The following is a 20,073-nucleotide window of genomic DNA, read 5'->3' as shown; positions in this document are numbered from 1 at the left end:
TTTTGTTGTTGTTGTTTTTTTGTTGTAAAATGTTTCATATATTAAACGGAATTATGACATGATCATCGTGACAATAATAAAGGTTGAAACTGTTGTTAATATAGTTATATATATAATAATGTCAAAAGTAACTAAACTCGAAACACTAATATCCGTTGTTCCGGAGGGAGAATAATTTCCGGGTCACGGAAAGCTAACAGCTGATGCGGTGCAGAAAGGGGAAAAGAGGCGAGTAAGCGGTCGGCTCTCCTTTATCCTAATATAAAAATGATAATAATCACTATAAAATACAGAACTTACGTGAAAATGTTTAGGTGATCGTTCTAAGGAGAAGTCTTAAATGGACTTCCTGTAATTAATTTGGATGCACACGCACTTCAACACATATTTGTTGTTTTTGTTTACTCTGTCATTCACGGACGATCTGATTTCCTCGTGTCAGCATTGTTCCCACATCATCATAATTAATGTTGTTCCAGGTTCAACATTGCAAGTGACCAATCACCTTCTTGTGACGTCATTCCTTTGCGACTTCGAAATACCCGCCTTCGAGTATTTCGAAATACAAGTGAAGAAGCGAAAAACCGCCGCCTGTCCGCCGAATTTGAAGTCAATTTAGGATACTTTCCTTTAATAAACGGTAAGCATTATACATATGTTCCTCACTTGGCTTGCTGTTTGTTTGCTAGCGATAGGCTACTTGACGACAGCATTAGCTAACCAGTGTTCCCCAACTTTTTGGGTGTTTCGTGGCCCGGGGGTTGGGTCAGGCAAAATTGCAGTAGCTTCCCTGATCATTTTACAAACATAAGTGAAGAGAATCTGGACTAAAAGGCCTAGACTTATGGTTGTGTGCTGAATCTATGAATCAAACTATCACCTGGAAACATAATTAACTGGTCCATAGCTGTGAAACTGGACATGAGTTCTTGATTCTATGGAGATTAACAGTAATCCAGAAATTTACAAATTTGTCCTGGTACATCGCGTAAATGTTGTCCCTGGGACATCATGTAGAAGTTGCCCTGGGACATCGTGTAAATGTTGTCCCTGGGACATCGTGTAATTGTTGTCCCTGGGACATCGTGTAAATGTTGTCCCTGGGACATCGTGTAAATGTTGTCCCAGGGACATCGTGTAAATGTTGTCCCAGGGACATCGTGTGATAGCTTGTAAATAATGGAATGAAAATTATTGATTGTTATTAACTTGTGAAAAAGAAGTGTAACAAATCCACATGTTATGTTCTTACACCCTTACAGAAACTGTGACTCCTTCACAATGTCAGGTAAATGTCAACTCATGTTGAATAATCAACCAATCAAGCCTTTTATTATCACATGCAATGTTACACGTACAACTGCAATGAAAATTTCACCCCCTTCTGACCATACATATATTGCTTAAACATCACATTGGGAAGACAGGTCGGAAACAGTTAGGAAGGTCAGAAAACAATTTAATTAATAGATGAGGGGAGAGGAGGAGAAAAAAGAACTACAACCAGACAAAGCTCCTAGAAGACTGAAATGGATGATGGTTGCAGCATGCAAAAAGAAAATGATATCTGTTGACTACAGCATATGCTTTCTCACAGATTACCTTGTGGGAGTAGCTGGACCAAACTCTATTGGTATTTCAAGTTTGAAATCCCTGTTTGACCAGACTAACATTTCAGATGAGGTACCTCTTGACATAAAAATCCTTTTATGTTGTCATAAAACTAATGTTAAATTCTGCTTTAAATACACTTTATTGTACAATTTACTTAATGAATCGTGTTCCTTAGTTCTGTTTTTATTTATATGTATTTATTTATTTGTTTTATAAGGTAATAGATGGCCTAATCTATTTGCAGTGTGAGGTATGTTGAAAAGCTTGTTTGATCATAATGACATAGCATGTTTACGTTTTTTGTAATGTATTTGAAAACATAGGTGTATTTATGTTATTTTTATAGAATTTCCCTCACATTTATCCAATACCAAGCCAAATCACTGGAAAAATTTTGGATGGGTCCACAAGAGCACAAAGTGCATACTTTTTGAAGGTATGACTTGGACTGTGGTAACTATGTTCTTATTACAAAGGGTTTATAAGTTGCCACTATAAACAAACAGCATTTTCCAAAATTGAAGCCTTGTCAGAAGAACCTGAAAAATACCTTTCTGAAACCTTTTCTGTGTAAAGACTTGTTCAAAAGCAATGCACACAGATTAAAACATTTCTGTCTTGGCCAACTGATAAAGAACACCAAAAATTTAGTGGTGCGTGTTGAGTCTGTGGTCTTGATTTGTTTTGTACACACTATAGAAATTAATTAATGTAAACAAAAAATGACACTTTCTATATGTTTGTGTATCTGCAGAATTAATTACAAGTCTCACCTGACAAGCTTTTGCAGTTTTGCAGTGTCATTCTTGACAGAAAAACATACTTGTCACATTATTTTTATTTCCAGAAAAACATCTTTCAGATGTATGAGAAATTGATTGGAGCCTGTCTGGAAAACGGCAGCCACTGGACCTTGTTTGTAAGTTGCACAGATTTTGCACTCTCTAGTGCATGATACTTTTCAGTGTCCCTCATTAGGAAAGCTCAAGGCCCAAGCCTACCATATCCATCTTTTTACAAAACAGTTTTGTGACATACCCAAGAGGACCATAGTCTATATCAGGGGTGCTCACACTTTTTCCGCATGTGAGCTACTTATAAAATGACCAAGTCAAAATGATCTACCCACTACAAAAATCCAAAACATATACTTATTTATAAATATATTGAGGATTCTTTATATCTACAATGTATATACATGCATAACCGCAATATCCAATATTTCACAACGCAATTAACTATGTAAATTTTTTGTCATTACCTGAGTTTACTCTGATGACTTGCACTGAATTGAATCAGCCAGGGATGCATAGTCCGGACAGTAGCTGCTGACGGCCAGGTTTAAGAGAAAAAACCGAGAGCTAAAAATTGGAGTTAACTCGCTGACTAGCTTGTCAGTTTTACTACACTTCGCGCCGCTGTTTGCGCATGCGCAGCGACCTAAGCGTCAGAAAAAATCTGCTGTCATCTGACTGGCTTCCCTGTATCAATCAAGTGACGGGATGGATGATAGGCTGGCATCTATTTTTTTAATGCCATGCGATCTACCAATACTACCTTTGCGATCGACTGGTCGATCGCGATCGACGTATTGAGCACCCCTGGTCTATATGAATTCATTTGGCGAGTCGGAGGTCAGAAAAAGTGCGGTGTTGAAAAACTGGAGGTAATTAATTAACATATTTAACATAACATATTTAATTTAATTGAAATCATTACCGAACGTGGTTATTGATTTCTCTATATGCTTTTTATTTGTAATAACTGCGATCTCTCAGCTCATTTGCTTCAGCAAGAGGCTGCGCTGGAGAGTGGACCTTGTCACATGTGAGCCACCCACATCAACAGGATGGGAACTCATGTGGAGTGCATGTCATAATGGTACTGAAAACTATAGCTTTAACCTATATACGTAATGTTTACATTTTTGCCTATTCAGTTTTTAAAGCCTTAGAGGCAGGATGGTAAAATCTCAATTTTTTTTGTAGATTGAACCATTTCAGCAGTAATGCTTTGCTTTGGTTGCTCTGTTTTTTTTTTTTTCTCGGGGGGGTTAAAAACAAACAAACATTTCTTTGTTAATCTAATTCTTTTTGTTCTTTTTTTTTTTTCTTCTTCGTCAATTATTAGTTTGCCCAATCTCTCATTGACGGTAAAACACAAGTGGAGGAGTACAACACTGAAATCACAAAGCTCAGGTCCCGACTTTGCCACTACTTATTTTCCTCAATAGGTAAAGATAAAATTAGCTGCCTTCTTTTTCTCTAACATTGGAAAATGTAACTTGTACTTAAACAAATTATATTTTGCAGATCGAACTAGGAAGTGCAGTCAGTGCTGGTGTGTGATTGCAGCCAAAGACCGGGTACACTATGACATGTCCTTAGCCATATAGATTGTTTATTTAATGGACTTTGTTCATTTGTTTTTTGTTTGTTTATTTCTTCTTCTTTTTTTTTTTTTAATTCACAGGTGCAGTGCCAGAAATGTGGTGCATACAAGCACATGCGTTGTTCAAAGTCTGTTTGTGGCATCTGTATCTTCTGTGAGAGTAAGTCACAATATAACTAAACAATGTCCAAAAATGTTTAAAGTGAATTTTTTTTTCGTAATTTTGCCTTTGCACACCAGGACTGTGTAATTAAAGTGGACGTTTCAAGATCCATTTTTTACACAAAACTATTTTAGACATAACTGTGTCGTATTGTGGGGATTTCTCTTCACAATTAAATTGATATAGTGCTGTTTATATCATTCTTCTTTATGTAACAGCACAGTGCAGCACAGCAGAGGGAAAGGAGTTGTGCAGCATAGTGGGTGGCTATACAGGAGGAGCAATAGAAGTAGCCAGTGAAGAATGTCATCAGGGAAAGCATCAGGCAGCGAATGACAAAGGAAAAGTTCCTAAGGGAGAGAACATCTGCAGCAAATCGACAAGTAACAGTGAGATAGGAAGACTGACAGTCAGAGATGAAGGTACACAGACTGAAGACAAAGAAAAAGAAACAGAAGTGTACGGCACAAGTCTGAGTACAGATAATGCTGCTGCTGATGATGTTGACAGGATCGATGCAGATACAGAATTCCAAACTGATTCAGAAGGAACTAGTACAGTTTACAGAGTGCATGGTCGCTTATCTGTACCAAGCTCAAAAAAGAAAACCTACACAATAACAGAAGACGAGATCAAGCACAGAATCAATGCAGAGAACATGTCAGTTCATGTTTTCAGAGGTTTGATTGGGGTAGGTATACATTTCGTGATTTTGATGTCACCTGAAATAAATCCGGGTTACTCGTATCAATGAAGTGACAATGTGGCTGGAAATTGTGCATTTGCTGCAACATATACACAATTACACCATGTAAACAAAAGCATTTAACTTTGTGCGCGTGTGTGTGTCTCTCTCTGCTCTTTTGGTGTTTGCACTTTTTCTTTTTTAGGGCCGTAAAGCCAAACTGCCCGCAATGATTCTTGACAGGCCTAAGAAGGCCAAAACTAAAGTAACAGTGTTTAGTGTTCTGAGTGAAGAGGAGGCTGGGGAGCTAGCCCTCGGGTTTGCCGGAAGATTGGCCTGCGATGTCACAACAGACATGGTCTGTAAAGGCATCGACCATTCAAGTGCTGATATGACAAAGTAAGTTAGTAAAACAATATGAAAGTTGTATCTTTTTTGGTATTATTTGTCATTTCCCCGTATTTGGGTTATTGGTGTAACATTGTTAATCTTACTTTCTAATAACAGACAGACTCTTCTCAAAATCCAACACAATCTTAAACATGAGCTGACTGATTCCTCAACCTTCAGTTTGCTGACACACACCTTTGGCCCCGCTGCACTGGATTCTGTCATTTCATTCCTGTGTGAAAAACTTGATCTTGTCTCTTAAATAATGAAACCTTTTGTGACTTTTGTTTGTTCTGTAAATCAGAATCTTGAAAATTGTTCACTGTTGTTCTAAGTTTGTGTTAACTATTTGGCAAAAATGATTGGTTCCTAATCCAAACAGCATAATGACTGTTCTAACACATATCTTAAAAATGCTACAAAGAAAGAAAATTATCACATATGTTTCAATATGAATGTAATTGTGTCACACTCGGTTTGTAGTAGCTTTCCTGTTTTATTTTGAGTTTTGGTATGTTTACACTGTTATTTTTATTTCCCGTGTGTTCGTCTTCCCTTATTAGTTTTACTGTATTTAATTAGTCTGATTTAATAACTTATAATTATTTACTTTCCAGTGTGTATATATGCTCCTCGTTTGGATTATTGTTTGTTTGAGTTCTGCCTGTCTTTTCTATTAAAGATTTGGACTTTTGGACTATTAGTGGACCTTGTAGGTTTTTATTCTGTTCAATTGGTAATTGACTGGGTTTAATTTAGTGGCCTGGAAAACAGGCCGGAGGGGTCTGGTCATTTTAACCCCCTAAGACCCGAAATCTTCCATGGCATGCATTTTTAATTTCTCTTTGATATTTGGGCCGATTGGAACCCGATGAATGTAAAAAGAAAGAATTACCAGGTTTTGTTTTTTTTTACCTAATTTTTGTTTTTGAGAAAAATGAGAGCCACATATGAGGACATTAATTTGAAATTTCGATAGAACAGTTGCAGTATAATGTCCTCATAACTGTATATCAGGCACTTGTTGATCAAGATTTAGTATTTTGGTCTAAATAACCCAAAATGTGATGTCCACATGTGTGGACGCCAGGCTGGAGTAAAGTGTTAGAGCTATTTATACCTATGTAAACTTTTATACACTGGTTTTTACCTGTCTTGTTTCAGAAAGGTTTAAAAGGGTAATGTCCACAGTTTATTTGTTTATTTATTTGTTTGAATTCAACATATTTTATTAAAGTAATTGAGCTTGAACACAGAAAAAACTGAATCAAATAATCATAAAATCAAATCACTTGCACTATACTGAAGTCTAATCTACTCTGAGCTAATGCCGGTTTCCAACACTAATGATCGGGTGAAGGAGAGAGATGAGGGTGTGCACGGCCACTGGTGCTCTTATCCCTTTTCTTTGTGATACAATCCAACAGGAAAGCAGTCAAACCCTTGGACATTAGCCAAGTTAACGTTCACAAATATATACACACAGAGGAACTCTGAGCCCCAATGTCAGCATTAGCACAAACATGCCACTTCATACCAAATCTCAGTGTGAGGTCAGGTGTTAGTCTCATTCCATTATTCTGGCTATATTTTCTTACTCATTACTATTAAACTTATACTTAAGACTAACTATTAACAAAATCACACCCCAATAACTCTGTTATTACACTTTGTATTTAATCATAAAAAGGCTGGATGTTGAAACCTTTTACTTCTATTTTGTATGAGCCAGGATTCTCAACAGCTGATACTCTATGTCCAAAAAGTGACAGGTATCGTTTTATGGAGCAAAAAACTTAAGAGCGCATATTTTATAAATAATACCAACAATTACAAATGCAGACCTTTAATAGTAATAAGTAATCCTTTATTTATAATGCATAGCAATATAAAAATAGTAACATATGAAAATATTACAATGGGCACAGATGAATTTGTATCAAAAACAGCAACCAAGCCAAAGTAATGAATAACACACATAAATAACAACTGCTTGAGAGACCAAACAATTTCTTTTCAACTGTTCCTTGGCAGAAAGTTAAGACAGCTATTCAGCTTTAGGTTTCAATAAACAGAAGTAATGGATGCAGTCCCTTTGAAATGTCACACAAAAGTCTACTTGTGCATATACTTAGCTTTAACTCTTCTCTTTTTTGTTTTGTATTCCAAAAGGTTTTCATTTTCTCCAGAGGATGTCTCTCTTTCAGTGGTTATCGACTGTTCACATTCATTTTCAGACTGTTGGAATGTCGATGCTGGCCGAACGTTTCTTGCTAGAATACAATGGCCTAATTTTGCGTGCATTATCTGTCATCTTTATTTCGTACTGGCATATACTTTTGCCTACTTGTTTTGTTTTTAAGACATTTGTATGCAGTTCATCTATCATTGGAGTAATACCCTCTGGAATGAATGCCCACTGTTTAACTGTGTCTAAAACAGCATTTAGTTTTCCAACTGCATCTTCTGTGCATTTTTTGTCTGTGCTTTCAACTACAGGAGTGTCATTCAAAGTTGATAGAGGACTTTTCAGAGAGTTTTTCATTTGTTTAAAATGGCTACAAGCCACCTTCAGGCAAGCACATGTGTTATAGTGAGAGAACGTACAACAAGTGCACTGAAGTGTTTCAGCCGATGCAAAAAAACACAGATTTCCAAACAAACTTGGCATTTTTATCACTTTCAAGTCCTCACAGTGTACAAAGTAATGCCTTTCTTTCACTGCAATTCTTGCCAAGGTAGAAATGTCTGTTTCCATGTTTGGATAGATGTCATTGTCAGCCTCTGCTAATTTTGCAAGTAACACTAGATGCTTGCAAAGAAGTCCTCGTAAGCCATATGTACAGTTGCAGTAGGACTCAACAGGGCAGACATCATACACCATGTCTTCTCTTGACTCAGATGGGACTTGATATGCATTAACTCCATGGCTGTTCTTGACTGTAATTTTAAGAGCCCAACCACTTTCCATCAGTCTTGAAGCAGAGTCTGAAACTTGAGACAAGGTGTCAGCAAACCTGTTTTTCATGCGGCCCACATCTTGCAGGGTTTTTATGACTGAGAAGTAGTCGTCGGCCTTCCCTAGGAGCACTTCAATCAGATCATCCAGACGCCTATTCGTGTAGCCAGATAAAAACTGGTATTTCAGGCGGTGGAAAAATCTGAACAAAAGTTATTTGAAATGATTAGTAACTGTAATTGAAGGAATTTAAAGTTTTAATCAAGACTGTATTATTTTTTTTAAAAATTGGAATACCTATTGCACACGTCTTTTATAAAGGAATGCTCTGTGCCGGTTTAGCTGATTTAGGCAAATCCACCTACTCTGTTTTTTGTTGTGATAACATAAAAAACGCTGCTAGAATTTAAAGGATTTGCCTAAAACCTGTTCTGGCAATGACATGACGAACCTACTCAGTTTAGCCTCTTGGATTAAAGCATAATATCTTTTTTTCAGCAATACAATTGAATGAGGTCAAAATAATAAATCATACCTTTCAATCACATTGTTTGTTTCACAACGAGCGTGACTGAAGCGACGGCCGTAGTCACACCACATGTGGCCAATGCCTTCCCAGTGCTTCTGAAAATACTGGCACACCAAAGGGTATTGCTTAAATGTCTGGCAGAACTCTGCTGATGTGGCTTTAAAGTCGTCCTCCTAAGAGAATTGGATGCAACAGAATATATTTCAATCCATTTAACAGACCTATTGAAATCTTTAATATTATGTATTGAAGCCCTTTTCCTTTTATTGAATAACATTAAGAATTTTAAGTTATTAATAATATGTCGTGTTTTTGTATTAAGAAGCAATTATTTCTTCCCTTACAATGGCTAAGAAGGAACACTAAACCTATAAGCATATTTGGTTTCAGCATCTGTCTGTGAAAGAATCCCACTCACAAGTTCTACTGCACAGTGGGTGACACAATGATGTTCTGCACAGCTTAAGTACTTGTTTTGATAAGCAAGATAAGAAGCCAGTTTTAGAAATTGTTTCAAAAATCTATTTTGTATCTCTCTGTAACTTTTTTTAGCAACTGAAAGTTATTATGCTCTTAGTGTAATCAAGAAATCAAAATGTGAAATAGACAAATTACACTTACAGATGTGCAAGCTTTCAGCTTACAAAAGAAAGAAATGATTTCATTTCTCTTTTGGGTGTTAGAAAGCCCATGGACCCCGGACTCTGATTTTGAAAGCCATCGATTAACAGCCTGTGAATGTAAGAGAAAAAAAGTTAATCTGGAGAGAGAGACAGAGGAGCAGCTGTACAAAAAGCATAAAAGAAAGCTGACGTCCAAAAATAACTTTGTCACTCACTGGACAAGAGGACCTGTGCATTACAGAAATCAACCAGGCAAACATATTTTTAAATGTCAAAAAGAGCTTTGGGAAGCAGCCACCAGAAGATGAGTGCACTGTGGTCTTAAATGGATGGACATAGTCACTCAACATTTTATCCCTTTATATTCATTAACCTGAGTAGGTGAATATCACAATAAGGCAAATCATGACAACAGGACCCTGTTGTAAAAATGTGTTTCAGGTGCATCTTAGACAACGTGAAAAGAAAACAATGTGGTTTACCTGCAAGACATGGTACCAGCATAGAAGGATAGCTGACTCTGGAAAAACCTTCTGCAAAGCATTTATTTCCGCAAAGTCTTTGTCAACCATAAATGCTCTACAGAAAAAAAGAAAACACTAAATGAGATTAAACAGTATGAAAATGTTTTTGCTATCTCAAAGCACCACTTCAATGCCAAATTAAACATTTCAACTCACAAGTAGATATATAAAATACTGCATACAGCCTATAGGAATAACTTTAACAACTGGAAAGGAAAGTTTTTTGCAGCCCATGCTGCAGCTATAGCATTAGATTCTGGCATGTTATAACTTTTTTGAAAAGGAATTATTTCAAAATTAATAGCTGTCAATGTATTATTTACCTCGGGGAAGTTGGGAAATGCTCACAAACTATTCCAAGAACAGTTTCCAGGGTTTTCTGACTTTCGTTGCTGACAATAGCATAGGCCACAGGGACTCCATGCCCATGATCATCTCTTACAACAAGTGTGAATAAGGGAAATGAATACTGGTTAACGCAGTGCGTGGTGTCAACAAATACTAACTGTTTTGCATAGTTCTCCATGTTTGATTTCATTACAGGTGTCTGCAAAACAATCATTAGTTCTTGGTCAGATGTGTATGGTTGATAGAAGAGAACATGTTCTTGATGTTTTCCATTAAGTAAGGTATGTACACTTTAACTGTCTCCACAGTTAAAGTGCTTCTTCCTCATCATGCAGGTTCTAACACTGTCAATGTCACGTGGTGTGACAAAATGCTCTCTGTTGTGAAGATCTCTGTGTCCATGTTCTTTGGCCCATTTATGACATTCGGTTAGTACGATGGCTGGCTTAGTTCCAAGGGAAAGCAGTTCCTCAATCTTCCTCCTTAAATCACTGGAAATATTGTTGAAATGTGCGTCTTTTGGGTCCGAAGGATCATGCCCATCATGCTTATCATATGTACGCTGCACGATGACTGTGTGGTCTTTCCAACATTTGAGTACTTTAAATGAAACATAGGCCTTACAGCCCACTGCTCTGTAGCTGTTTCGACTTTTTTCCCAGCTCTGATGCAGTTGAATTTGTAATAGTCTCTTTTCCTGTCTTTACCTGAGGCAACATTTAAACATTTATAATGTCCATGAAGGGTTAATGAGTTCAATTTTTCTAACACAACACTGAACGGGTCCTCCTGGCATTGTGACACATGCACACAAAGTTGTGTGTCTTTTCCAGTTCTTTTTTTTTCGTCATTCAGAACACTTCTTCTAATTATGTCGTCCATTTCTGGTGGAAAAATAACGAAGGTTTAATTAGTCAATATTCATTAATTCATTTTAACTTGTTGTGGGGTTTTTTGCAATACAATGTAAATATTAAATATAATATTAAAAAAAAATATATATATAAAATAATATAAAACAAACAGGGGCTAAAAGAAGCTAAACTTTTATATGGTATGTCTCTGGCAACTTTAACATGATGTCCCAGGGACAACATTTACGCGATGTCCCAGGGACAACATTTACGCGATGTCCCAGGGACAACATTTACGCGATGTCCCAGGGACAACATTTACACAATGTCCCAGGGACAACATTTACACAATGTCCCAGGGACAACATCTACACGATGTCCCAGGGACAACATTTACACAATGTCCCAGGGACAACATCTACACGATGTCCCAGGGCAACTTCTACATGATGTCCCAGGGACAACATTTACGCGATGTACCAGGACAAATTTGTAAATTTCTGGATTACTGTTAATCTCCATAGAATCAAGAACTCATGTCCAGTTTCACAGCTATGGACCAGTTAATTATGTTTCCAGGTGATAGTTTGATTCATAGATTCAGCACACAACCATAAGTCTAGGCCTTTTAGTCCAGATTCTCTTCACTTATGTTTGTAAAATGATCAGGGAAGCTACTGCAATTTTGCCTGACCCAACCCCCGGGCCACGAAACACCCAAAAAGTTGGGGAACACTGGTTAGCTAATGCTGTCGTCAAGTAGCCTATCGCTAGCAAACAAACAGCAAGCCAAGTGAGGAACATATGTATAATGCTTACCGTTTATTAAAGGAAAGTATCCTAAATTGACTTCAAATTCGGCGGACAGGCGAATTGACTTCAAATTCGGCGGACAGGCGGCGGTTTTTCGCTTCTTCACTTGTATTTCAAAATACTCGAAGGCGGGTATTTCGAAGTCGCAAAGGAATGACGTCACAAGAAGGTGATTGGTCACTTGCAATGTTGAACCTGGAACAACATTAATTATGATGATGTGGGAACAATGCTGACACGAGGAAATCAGATCGTCCGTCATTCACAGAGTATTTGGAAGTACGCACGCGCAGTGAGTGAGCGTCATTGTTTTATTAAAGTAGGAGCTATTACTTGCTTAACGCGCCTATGTATTTTGCTCAAAGGTCAGCCTGTCCCATTTAAACAACCGTGTGTAAAGTCCACTTGTCATTTAGTCGAGTTTGCAGCAACAGGACAAAAATGCAAGCCTTGCAGAATATTGAACAGTTTATTAAGGAAGTGAAAATGGACAAGTGGGCAGTGGCTCTGCTCACTGGTGCTACCTGCGTTGTCGGATCCGTGGTTATGCTGGTGAAAAAGATCAGCAGCCACCGAGAGACGGAGGAAAAGATCAAGAGAGCCAGAAACAGGAGAGACGAGAGCTTGCAGCGGGCAGAGCAGGCGGTGCTCCGCTACAAAGAGTCGGTGAGAGTTCAGAGCCCTGGACTTTGAATTGTTTAAGTTAATCTTTGGAGATATTAGTTCAAACCTGATGAACTATGGACAAACAATTTGGTAAATTCAAATTCAAATTTTATTTGTCACGTACACAGTCATACACAGTACGATATGCAGTGAAATGCTTAGACAACTGCTCGTGACCTAAAGAAAAGAAGAAAAGGCTCTGAATAAGATAGGAAATAAATATGAAAATTAAAAAGGGTAAATTTAACTAGGAAGGAATAAAATAAAACATAAAAATTAAAGTTAAAAATGAAATAACTGTACAACACAAATTAGACTGAAGGGTAAATTTAACTGGGAAAGAATAAGATAAAATATATAAATTAAAGTACCGGCAGTACCAAGAGTGACTGGGAAGATGATCTTAGTACTCTAGCAGGGGTGTATAATCTAAGTAGCTCAATGAGGTAGCTTGGAGCTATATTGTTAATAATTCGGAAGGTGAGCAGCAGGATTTTGAATTGAATGTGATACTTAACAGGAAGCCAGTGCAGGTCGGCAAGGACAGCGTTAATAGAGACACGCCCCCCACTACCAGTAAGGAGACGCGCAGCCGCTTTCTGAACAATTTGCAGTCTATGGAGAAGAGTAGAGTTAAGACCAAAGTAAAGGGAGCTGCAATAATCTAACCTAGATGTCACAAAGGCGTGACATAATGTTTGGCCTTGCTAATAAGACGCAGTTGATAGAAGCAAGATTTGACAAGAGCAGACACTTGTTTGTCGAATTTAAAAGAGCTATCCAAAAACACACCCAGGTCACTAACAGTGTCGGTGAGGAAACTATCAAAGGAACCCAAGGCATCACGGAGTTGGCCACGGGGGATACTACTGTCACGTGTAGAATCGTTTAGCCAACATCGGGAAATTATCTAGGGCGCTTCATTTTAACAGGGGCAACAGTATTGAGGATGGAGGAGCATGTGGAAAAAAGGGTGCTAGCAAAATCATCAACCATGGGAGATAGGGAACAGTCAGGAATGGAGGAGGCAAGTTTCAGGAAAGACAGAAAAATTCTCCACAGTTGCAAAATTAATTATACGTGTAGGGCGTAAGAGAGCCTCAGGGTGAGGGTATTACTTAATTACATAAGTAATTAAGTATACAGAGGTGGAACACAGACAAAGGAAAAATCCTGGTTCAATGCTTTTTTTGTTTAATTTAATTTATTTTATTTTATTTATTTTTGAACCAGAAAAACCCCTTGAGATTAACATCAGTTTTTCAAGGATAAATTGGTCAAGAGGACAAACCCTTACATTGTTACAAGTTACAATTCAAATATAACATCAAAACACTTAATAAGTAGTTAGAGACAAAATAATACAAAAATATATGATCCAGCTTATAAATGGCAATAACAGTCTTCGGTTACATAAGTCTTTTTGAGTGTTATGAACTCTGTCAGGGAGAGCTTTAATGTGTTCTGAAGGTTGTTCCATGACTAGGATGCAAAATTAGAGGTGATACTGAGTTTTAAATTCTTGCTTTAAATGTTTTTTTGAAGTAATGATTCTGTGTGGGTCTGTGTCTCCTAGCATCCGACAACTGACTCTGCTTTCATCCTGACACTCTCCCTGTCTGAGCTGACAAAGACACTGAAGGAAGGCTCACTTACCCCTGAGGATGTGCTTTACTCTTATATGGAAAAGGTTCAGTATCCAACATGACACAAAGGTTCACTTAATATAACAAAACAAATCTTTCATAATAGCTCAAATACACCAAAAGCTAATTTTTAGAAGTAATCATTAGTAATCAAGTAACTATTTTAATTTTCAGGACTTGTCTCTCTTTTTTATTTTTGACAGGAATGTTCATCCCCTTGAAGCATGAAAACTTCTTTCAGGGGAAAACGTTTCTCTGAAACTGTCTGTGCTTGTTTCCTTTCCAACAGACTCTGGCTGTAAACAAAAAGCTGAACTGCTGCACTGAAATTTTGCTGGAGAGTTTGGACCAGCTGACAACTGTTGGCTCCAACAAGGATGGTCTCTTGTACGGAGTTCCAGTTAGCATCAAAGAAAATATTACATTTAAGGTATTACAAAGGTTATGCAATGCAAATTTCAGTTACAGTTAAAGTATTTCCCATCAGTATTTATAAGTATGGAACAGTATTCTCGAGCATCATAGCTCAGGTATTTGATGTAACATTATCATCTTTGTTTTTTCCAACACTAGAATCATGACTGTTCTTGTGGTGTGGTCATTAACCTGGACCAGCCCGCTGAAAAGGACAGTGTGCTCGTTCAAGTCCTGAAGAAACAAGGAGCTATTCCCTTTGTGAGAACCAACTTGCCTCAAGCTCTTTTAAAGTACATCTTTTATCAGTTACTCACATAAAAATCTACAGCACATTTAAAACTGAGTGCATGTGTTAAGTTGCCTTTGTCCATTCCAAATGTGCAAATAATGAAAATATGAATGAAAATAATATGCAAAGACTCATTAACTGTCTGTTGACAGCTATGACTGCAGTAATCCTATCTACGGGCAGACTGTGAACCCTCATAACCCCCAGAAGACCTCTGGAGGTTCATCTGGTGGGGAGGGGGCTCTCATTGGGGGAGGGGGCTCTCTGCTTGGTATAGGCACTGATATAGGTGGCAGTATCCGTATTCCTGCATCCTTCTGTGGAATCTGTGGTTTCAAACCAACTGCAGGTCGGCTCAGGTGGGTCTCATTCAGTCAGTTTCCTGGAAATTTATTACACATTGAGTTACACTGAGTTAAACTCTTGTCTTTGTTAACACTTTTGTGTAATGATTAGTTTACAGGGCCTTCGTCCAATTTATCGAGGGCAAAAGTCGGGTAAGAAACATATGTACTTTACATATAAAGTAAATGTAGTTACATAACCACTGTATAGCAATATTTCACAGACACAAACTGTCTCAAATATTTGAGTCACTGCTTTATATTTCGTATGAAACTAGTGCCGTCATCTCCTGGACCCATGGCAAGAGATGTGGACAGCCTGGCTCTGTGCATGCAGGCACTTCTTTGTGACCACATGTTTTCTTTGGACCCCACTGTTCCACCGTTACCTTTTAACATGGAGGTGTGTCCTGTACTGTGAGGTTCATATAATCTGTTAATGATTATTCTTTTGGTTAAAAACTACAAATTAAGCGGATACATAGTTGTCCTAACGCTTCACTTTATATTACTCTTACCTCACCTGTTATTAATGTCCTGAGATACAGAACTAACTTTACAGGCTGTAATCTTAACCTTTGCAAACTGATTATGTTTAATTGACTGAGGAAGTAAAAAAGATTGACCCTTAGATATACAGAAGCTCCAGACCTCTAAGGATCGGTTATTTGGAAAGCGATGGCTACACGCATCCATCTCCAAGCATGGCCCGAGGCGTCAGAGAGGTCAAAGCTCTGCTAGAGCAAGCAGGACACACAGTAAGACATCACCACACACACTATGATCACTGTCAAGCCACGTATGTGATATGAGTCATAGGTCCTCAGTGTTGATATTTGTGTCTTTAGCTCGTCCCTTACTGTCCACTGAAGATGGATCAAATTTTCCCTGAACTATTGATAAAGGGTTTTTTAGCAGATGGAGCTACCACCCTGCTACAAAAACTGTGAGTTGTTCCATTTAATAAGTCAGTTAGTACCATTTGTTTTCTAAACTTAAATCATCTAACATTTAGAGATTTTGTTTCTTTTTAGTTCTAACCACTAAACATCACCATGCTGCCATTGTCTTTATGAACAACATGGGGTTGTGGTTCTTTTTGAAACCATTACAGTAATTCTCAGTTCAGTGTCTCTGAACAGACTGTTTTCTCCTGTGCCAATGATCTCTTTCATTTTAGGGAAGGGGGACCTGTGGACCCTTGTCTGGAGCCTCAGGTTTTTCCTTATGGCTTTCCCAAGTGGTTGAAGAAAACCATTTCATTCTTGCTCAAACCCGTGGTGAGTCCTTGGTTTAACAGTTAACTTCACAGTTCAGTCTGATAAAACATTTATAATGATGCTGATTTTTTTTGGCAGTTTCCTCGTGTTTCTGCCAACTTTGATGCTCTTTGTGGAGTTGGGTGAGAAAGTATCCTTGAAATTCTTCATTTGTGCTTGAATCGTTTCTTTGTTACATTTCCATGTGCTAGGAATTATATCCAAACATTCTGCTTCATTTTTAGATCTGTTCCAGAGCTGTGGAAGCAACATGCTGCTGTTGAGGTACTGTCAGCTGATGATGCATGGTCACGTATGAAAGTCTGAAGGAGAAATTGAGATTTCCTGTGTTTTCTTTAGGACTACATTCAAGAGACAATAGCACATTGGAGGAGCTGCAACATTGATGTGCTGCTGTGTCCTGTGATTGGACCAGCCTACAACTTCTTATACTGTGGCAAACTTTCAAGTATGATTCACTCAGTATGACAGACAACTTAGTTTCTGTATTTATCACTTTGTTTTCAAAAAAATGTAATTACAGGACTTTAAAGATGTTTAAAGTGTGAAGCAAAAGTCACAAATTAGATCAGATATTGTTACTTTAATAGTTTCAGAAAATTACAAAGATATGTAAAATATAAAAGGCAAAAGATAACAGTAACTAATAAAAAACACTTTATTTTTCCAGTTTAATTTTTATTGTGTTTAGTACTTCTATTTGTAAATGAAGTTTAGCTAAAGTGTAATTCATGTTGTAGTGGATTCAGCGGGTTTCATCACTGGGGAACTGGATAGACATGATAAAAAAAAAGAATGACAGTGTACAAAACATGTCTGTGAACTCAGTCATCCAGGTCACTGTAGTCTAAGGAGCTTGGAAAGAAAAACGTCATTGCTGCTTGTGACTTACACCCGTTTCCACACCTTGGATGGTGTGATTAGGTATAGGATCAATGGGTGGTCCATGACCCTCTTGGGGACACTTCCATGGGGCTTAAAATCTGGGACTCTCCACCAGCTGCTCTTGGAACTGAAGAAGCTTCTCGAATGAGAGGTGAAACGTCTTCAAGAAACCTAAAGAAGTCCAGACACTTTTATTTCCAAGCTCCTTAGTGTACAAAACAGTTACACGTTATAATACAACTGAACTTTGAAAAGAGGAAAAAAAGAGACATTTCATCAAAGATGAGGACGACTCTCCAGACATTACTTGATTTAAAAAGTAACCTGGGTCTGGATATAGAGTAAGTAAGTAAGTAATTGTTTTGTCTTTTCTGCGTTTTAAGCTGCTGTTAGCTACACGATACTCTACAATCTCCTTACCTTTCCTGCGGGTGTAGTCACTGTTTCCACAGTGACCACAAAGGATGAGGAAGAACTCAAGCACTATAAGGGCTGTTATCAGGACATGTGGGACAAACTCTTCAAAGAGGTAGGCAACATGTACCAGTGAGATAAGACTGAGTGAGAACATAGAGCCAGATTTACTAACACGTTGTGTCAGGACAAACTTTTGGCATGAAAAAAAATAGATTTTTCCAAAGCGAGTGCAGTAAGAAGACTTCAGTTAAGAAGTGGGGGCTCAGAGACTTTTGTAAATGATCCATTTGCACGTGTTTAATGTTTATATCCACGCTGTAGACTGCGTCACTATTTTCCTCTTCTGGCATATGAAGTGAAATCAGCTGATTGCAGCACATGTGCAAGTGGAACCATTGAGCAGGATCGATAGGCAAGCAGACTGACAATTCCAAGGTACAGAGCTACCAAGCCACTTAATGCTAAATTTGCTCAATAGCTTCAGAGATGACCTGGAGCCTCTAACCTAAAGGAGTCACACAATGCCAGCGGCAACAAAACTGCTTCCAGCTCTTCAGTTTCACAGCCTGTGCAATAGGGTTCAAAGGGAAACGGCCAAAAAATGGAGAAACAGGGAGGAGGACAGCACTGATCCTCAGAAGAATCAGACCTTTGATGGACATTAAAGCAATGTATTTATGTTGATAAACTTTAAAAATACATTTTTCCTTAATAAAGTTTTATCACACTCCACTTAAACAGTTATAATTCCAGGAGTGTAAACAGCACACGGTTTTCAGCACATCAGCTGTGCTCCAACAACCGTTACTTATTACTGGTGGATCTACACAAGTTCAGCTGCATGCACTTTGACAATACGTGAGATCACAGATGAACACATGTACACACATGACTTCCCCATGAATTCAGCAAATCCATTTTTTTTTCTAGGTAAACACCTTTCAGCACTATTTGGGGATTGTGCTCTTTTGCCCTGTTTAGTAAATTACACATTTAGGTGGTGCGTTCAGCTGCTGAGCATTAAGTGACAGGAGTGTTTTTTTGTGTTCAGGCAGTGTCCGGTGGCGAGGGTCTACCTGTGGCGGTTCAGTGTGTTGCTCTGCCGTGGCAGGATGAGCTCTGCCTGCGCTTCATGAAGGAAGTGGAACAACTGGTCAAAGAAAGCAAGAAGTAAAGCTGCTTTCTTTGTCAGTCTCACAGGAGAGGCTGCAGACTTGAGAGGAGACATGTTAACTTGAGTATTTCCTGTAATAATGAGCTAATGGTGTCATAAATAGTGGAGTATTCTCTACACTACAAGCTTAATCTGGGCACTTTTTGTTTTTTGGCTGTTTGTTGAAGGTTAAATAAAAGGTAATTGTTAAAATTACACATTTTTTGTTCTTATTGTTGTAGGTCTTTTGTCGTATTACCATCCATTTCATGTAATAAAGTATGAAAAGGCACTAAAAGAACGAAAACTGGAATCATGTCAACAGTAGGCAAAGAGACAGTGCTAGTACATGTGTAAAAATGTTAAGAATTAGCATTAAATAATAAGTATGTAAAGTAATATTACTGTTTGTGCACATAATTCTACGATTTACATTGTATACATATACAAATTAGTACATACTACATTTGCTTTTGTTTACAACAACAACAACAATAACCTTTATTTATACAGCACATTTAAAACCAGTGGTGTACCAAAGTGCTTAACATACAAGAGGGTAAGATGAAGTAACAGGGAAGGATGAAGGCTTGTTACGACCCGTCTAGGGCCAGGCAATAACATGAGTGAGGCACTCGCTTCCCACCCCAAGACCCAAGCAGCCACAGGAAACAAATCCGTTCGTTATAATGTGATTTATTTACAAAGTGAAAAAAAGGAACAACAAAACGGGAGTGTCAACACTTCAGGGTGAGCCAAGGCCAAAATAATAAACAAAAACAAATCTACACAAATCCCGCTCCCCTGACCTTACCAAAACAAAGTCAAAAGTAAAGACAGAGTCTGACCTCCTTAACTAATTCAAAACAGGAAAAAACGGGTGATCAAAAGAAACGGCAGCTCACCCCTACCCACTCCACTTCCACAACTTTTAAGCCGCACTGTAGCCAGCGGCTGCCACAGTTACACTGCTGGGTCATGAGGAGAAACGCGAGGACCTCTCCTGCAGTAGCACTCCAGACTCCTTTTAATGGGCGGGTCCTCCAGCTGGAACCAGTCACGTCGGGGCGGTGTATCCATGCA

At 38.2% G+C, this 20,073-nt stretch overlaps 3 protein-coding genes across 8 annotated transcripts; 2 read left to right on the top strand and 1 right to left on the bottom strand.

The window, feature by feature from the left end:
- Positions 1–156: 156 nt before the first annotated feature.
- On the top strand, positions 157–19,206 carry LOC309701135 (fatty-acid amide hydrolase 1-like). Of its 4 annotated transcripts, XM_082525145.1 has the most exons (16): positions 157–228; positions 12,162–12,559; positions 14,136–14,249; positions 14,495–14,635; positions 14,779–14,912; positions 15,064–15,270; positions 15,368–15,408; positions 15,534–15,658; positions 15,888–16,013; positions 16,104–16,201; positions 16,436–16,535; positions 16,614–16,657; positions 16,760–16,799; positions 16,875–16,983; positions 17,804–17,949; positions 18,889–19,206. In XM_082525145.1, the coding sequence occupies exons 2-16, from the start codon at positions 12,335–12,337 to the stop codon at positions 19,009–19,011; spliced, it is 1,773 nt and encodes a 590-aa protein (XP_082381271.1). In that variant the 5' UTR covers positions 157–228; positions 12,162–12,334; the 3' UTR covers positions 19,012–19,206. The 4 variants fall into 4 exon arrangements, with proteins under 4 accessions (XP_082381271.1, XP_082381273.1, XP_082381272.1 ...); XM_082525147.1 differs by lacking the exon at positions 12,162–12,559 and having other exon boundaries at positions 170–228; XM_082525146.1 differs by lacking the exon at positions 157–228 and having other exon boundaries at positions 12,104–12,185.
- Positions 2,709–5,946, top strand: LOC309701143 (uncharacterized protein). Of its 2 annotated transcripts, none has more exons than XR_014274887.1 (8): positions 2,709–3,280; positions 3,393–3,495; positions 3,745–3,847; positions 3,927–3,979; positions 4,087–4,165; positions 4,387–4,590; positions 5,059–5,252; positions 5,361–5,946. XR_014274887.1 is itself a non-coding variant. In XM_082525162.1 (8 exons), the coding sequence occupies exons 1-8, from the start codon at positions 3,225–3,227 to the stop codon at positions 5,503–5,505; spliced, it is 1,206 nt and encodes a 401-aa protein (XP_082381288.1). In that variant the 5' UTR covers positions 2,857–3,224; the 3' UTR covers positions 5,506–5,946. The 2 variants fall into 2 exon arrangements, 1 of the variants encoding a protein (XP_082381288.1); XM_082525162.1 differs by having other exon boundaries at positions 2,857–3,280; positions 4,387–4,859.
- Positions 6,188–12,023, bottom strand: LOC309700241 (uncharacterized protein). Of its 2 annotated transcripts, XM_082523694.1 has the most exons (6): positions 11,900–12,021; positions 10,202–11,110; positions 9,837–9,933; positions 9,353–9,463; positions 8,738–8,904; positions 6,188–8,404 (listed from the first exon to the last, which is right to left on the bottom strand). In XM_082523694.1, exons 2-6 carry the CDS (start codon positions 10,438–10,440, stop codon positions 7,477–7,479), a joined length of 1,542 nt encoding a protein of 513 aa, XP_082379820.1. In that variant the 5' UTR covers positions 10,441–11,110; positions 11,900–12,021; the 3' UTR covers positions 6,188–7,476. The 2 variants fall into 2 exon arrangements, with proteins under 2 accessions (XP_082379820.1, XP_082379821.1); XM_082523695.1 differs by lacking the exon at positions 10,202–11,110 and having other exon boundaries at positions 11,900–12,023.
- Positions 19,207–20,073: the final 867 nt, after the last annotated feature.

Source organism: Aulonocara stuartgranti, assembly GCF_965226115.1.
Source record: "Aulonocara stuartgranti genome assembly, chromosome: 23".
Taxonomy (NCBI): Eukaryota; Metazoa; Chordata; class Actinopteri; order Cichliformes; family Cichlidae; genus Aulonocara; species Aulonocara stuartgranti.
This window is presented reverse-complemented; position numbering and strand designations above follow the sequence as displayed.

Excerpts from the sequence above, each read along its gene's own strand:
- LOC309700241 (XM_082523694.1), bottom strand. The coding sequence starts at position 10,440 with ATGATTGTTTTGCAGACACCTGTAATGAAATCAAACATGGAGAACTAT. Across the intron at positions 8,905-9,352 it reads AGCTGAAAGCTTGCACATCT|GAGGACGACTTTAAAGCCAC; the intron begins GTAAGTGTAATT and ends CAATTCTCTTAG. Across the intron at positions 8,405-8,737 it reads ACAAACAATGTGATTGAAAG|ATTTTTCCACCGCCTGAAAT; the intron begins GTATGATTTATT and ends ACTTTTGTTCAG.
- LOC309701143 (XM_082525162.1), top strand. The coding sequence starts at position 3,225 with ATGAATTCATTTGGCGAGTCGGAGGTCAGAAAAAGTGCGGTGTTGAAA. Across the intron at positions 3,980-4,086 it reads TGATTGCAGCCAAAGACCGG|GTGCAGTGCCAGAAATGTGG; the intron begins GTACACTATGAC and ends TTTAATTCACAG. Across the intron at positions 5,253-5,360 it reads TCAAGTGCTGATATGACAAA|ACAGACTCTTCTCAAAATCC; the intron begins GTAAGTTAGTAA and ends TTCTAATAACAG.
- LOC309701135 (XM_082525145.1), top strand. The coding sequence starts at position 12,335 with ATGCAAGCCTTGCAGAATATTGAACAGTTTATTAAGGAAGTGAAAATG. Across the intron at positions 14,250-14,494 it reads TTTACTCTTATATGGAAAAG|ACTCTGGCTGTAAACAAAAA; the intron begins GTTCAGTATCCA and ends CCTTTCCAACAG. Across the intron at positions 14,636-14,778 it reads AAGAAAATATTACATTTAAG|AATCATGACTGTTCTTGTGG; the intron begins GTATTACAAAGG and ends TTCCAACACTAG.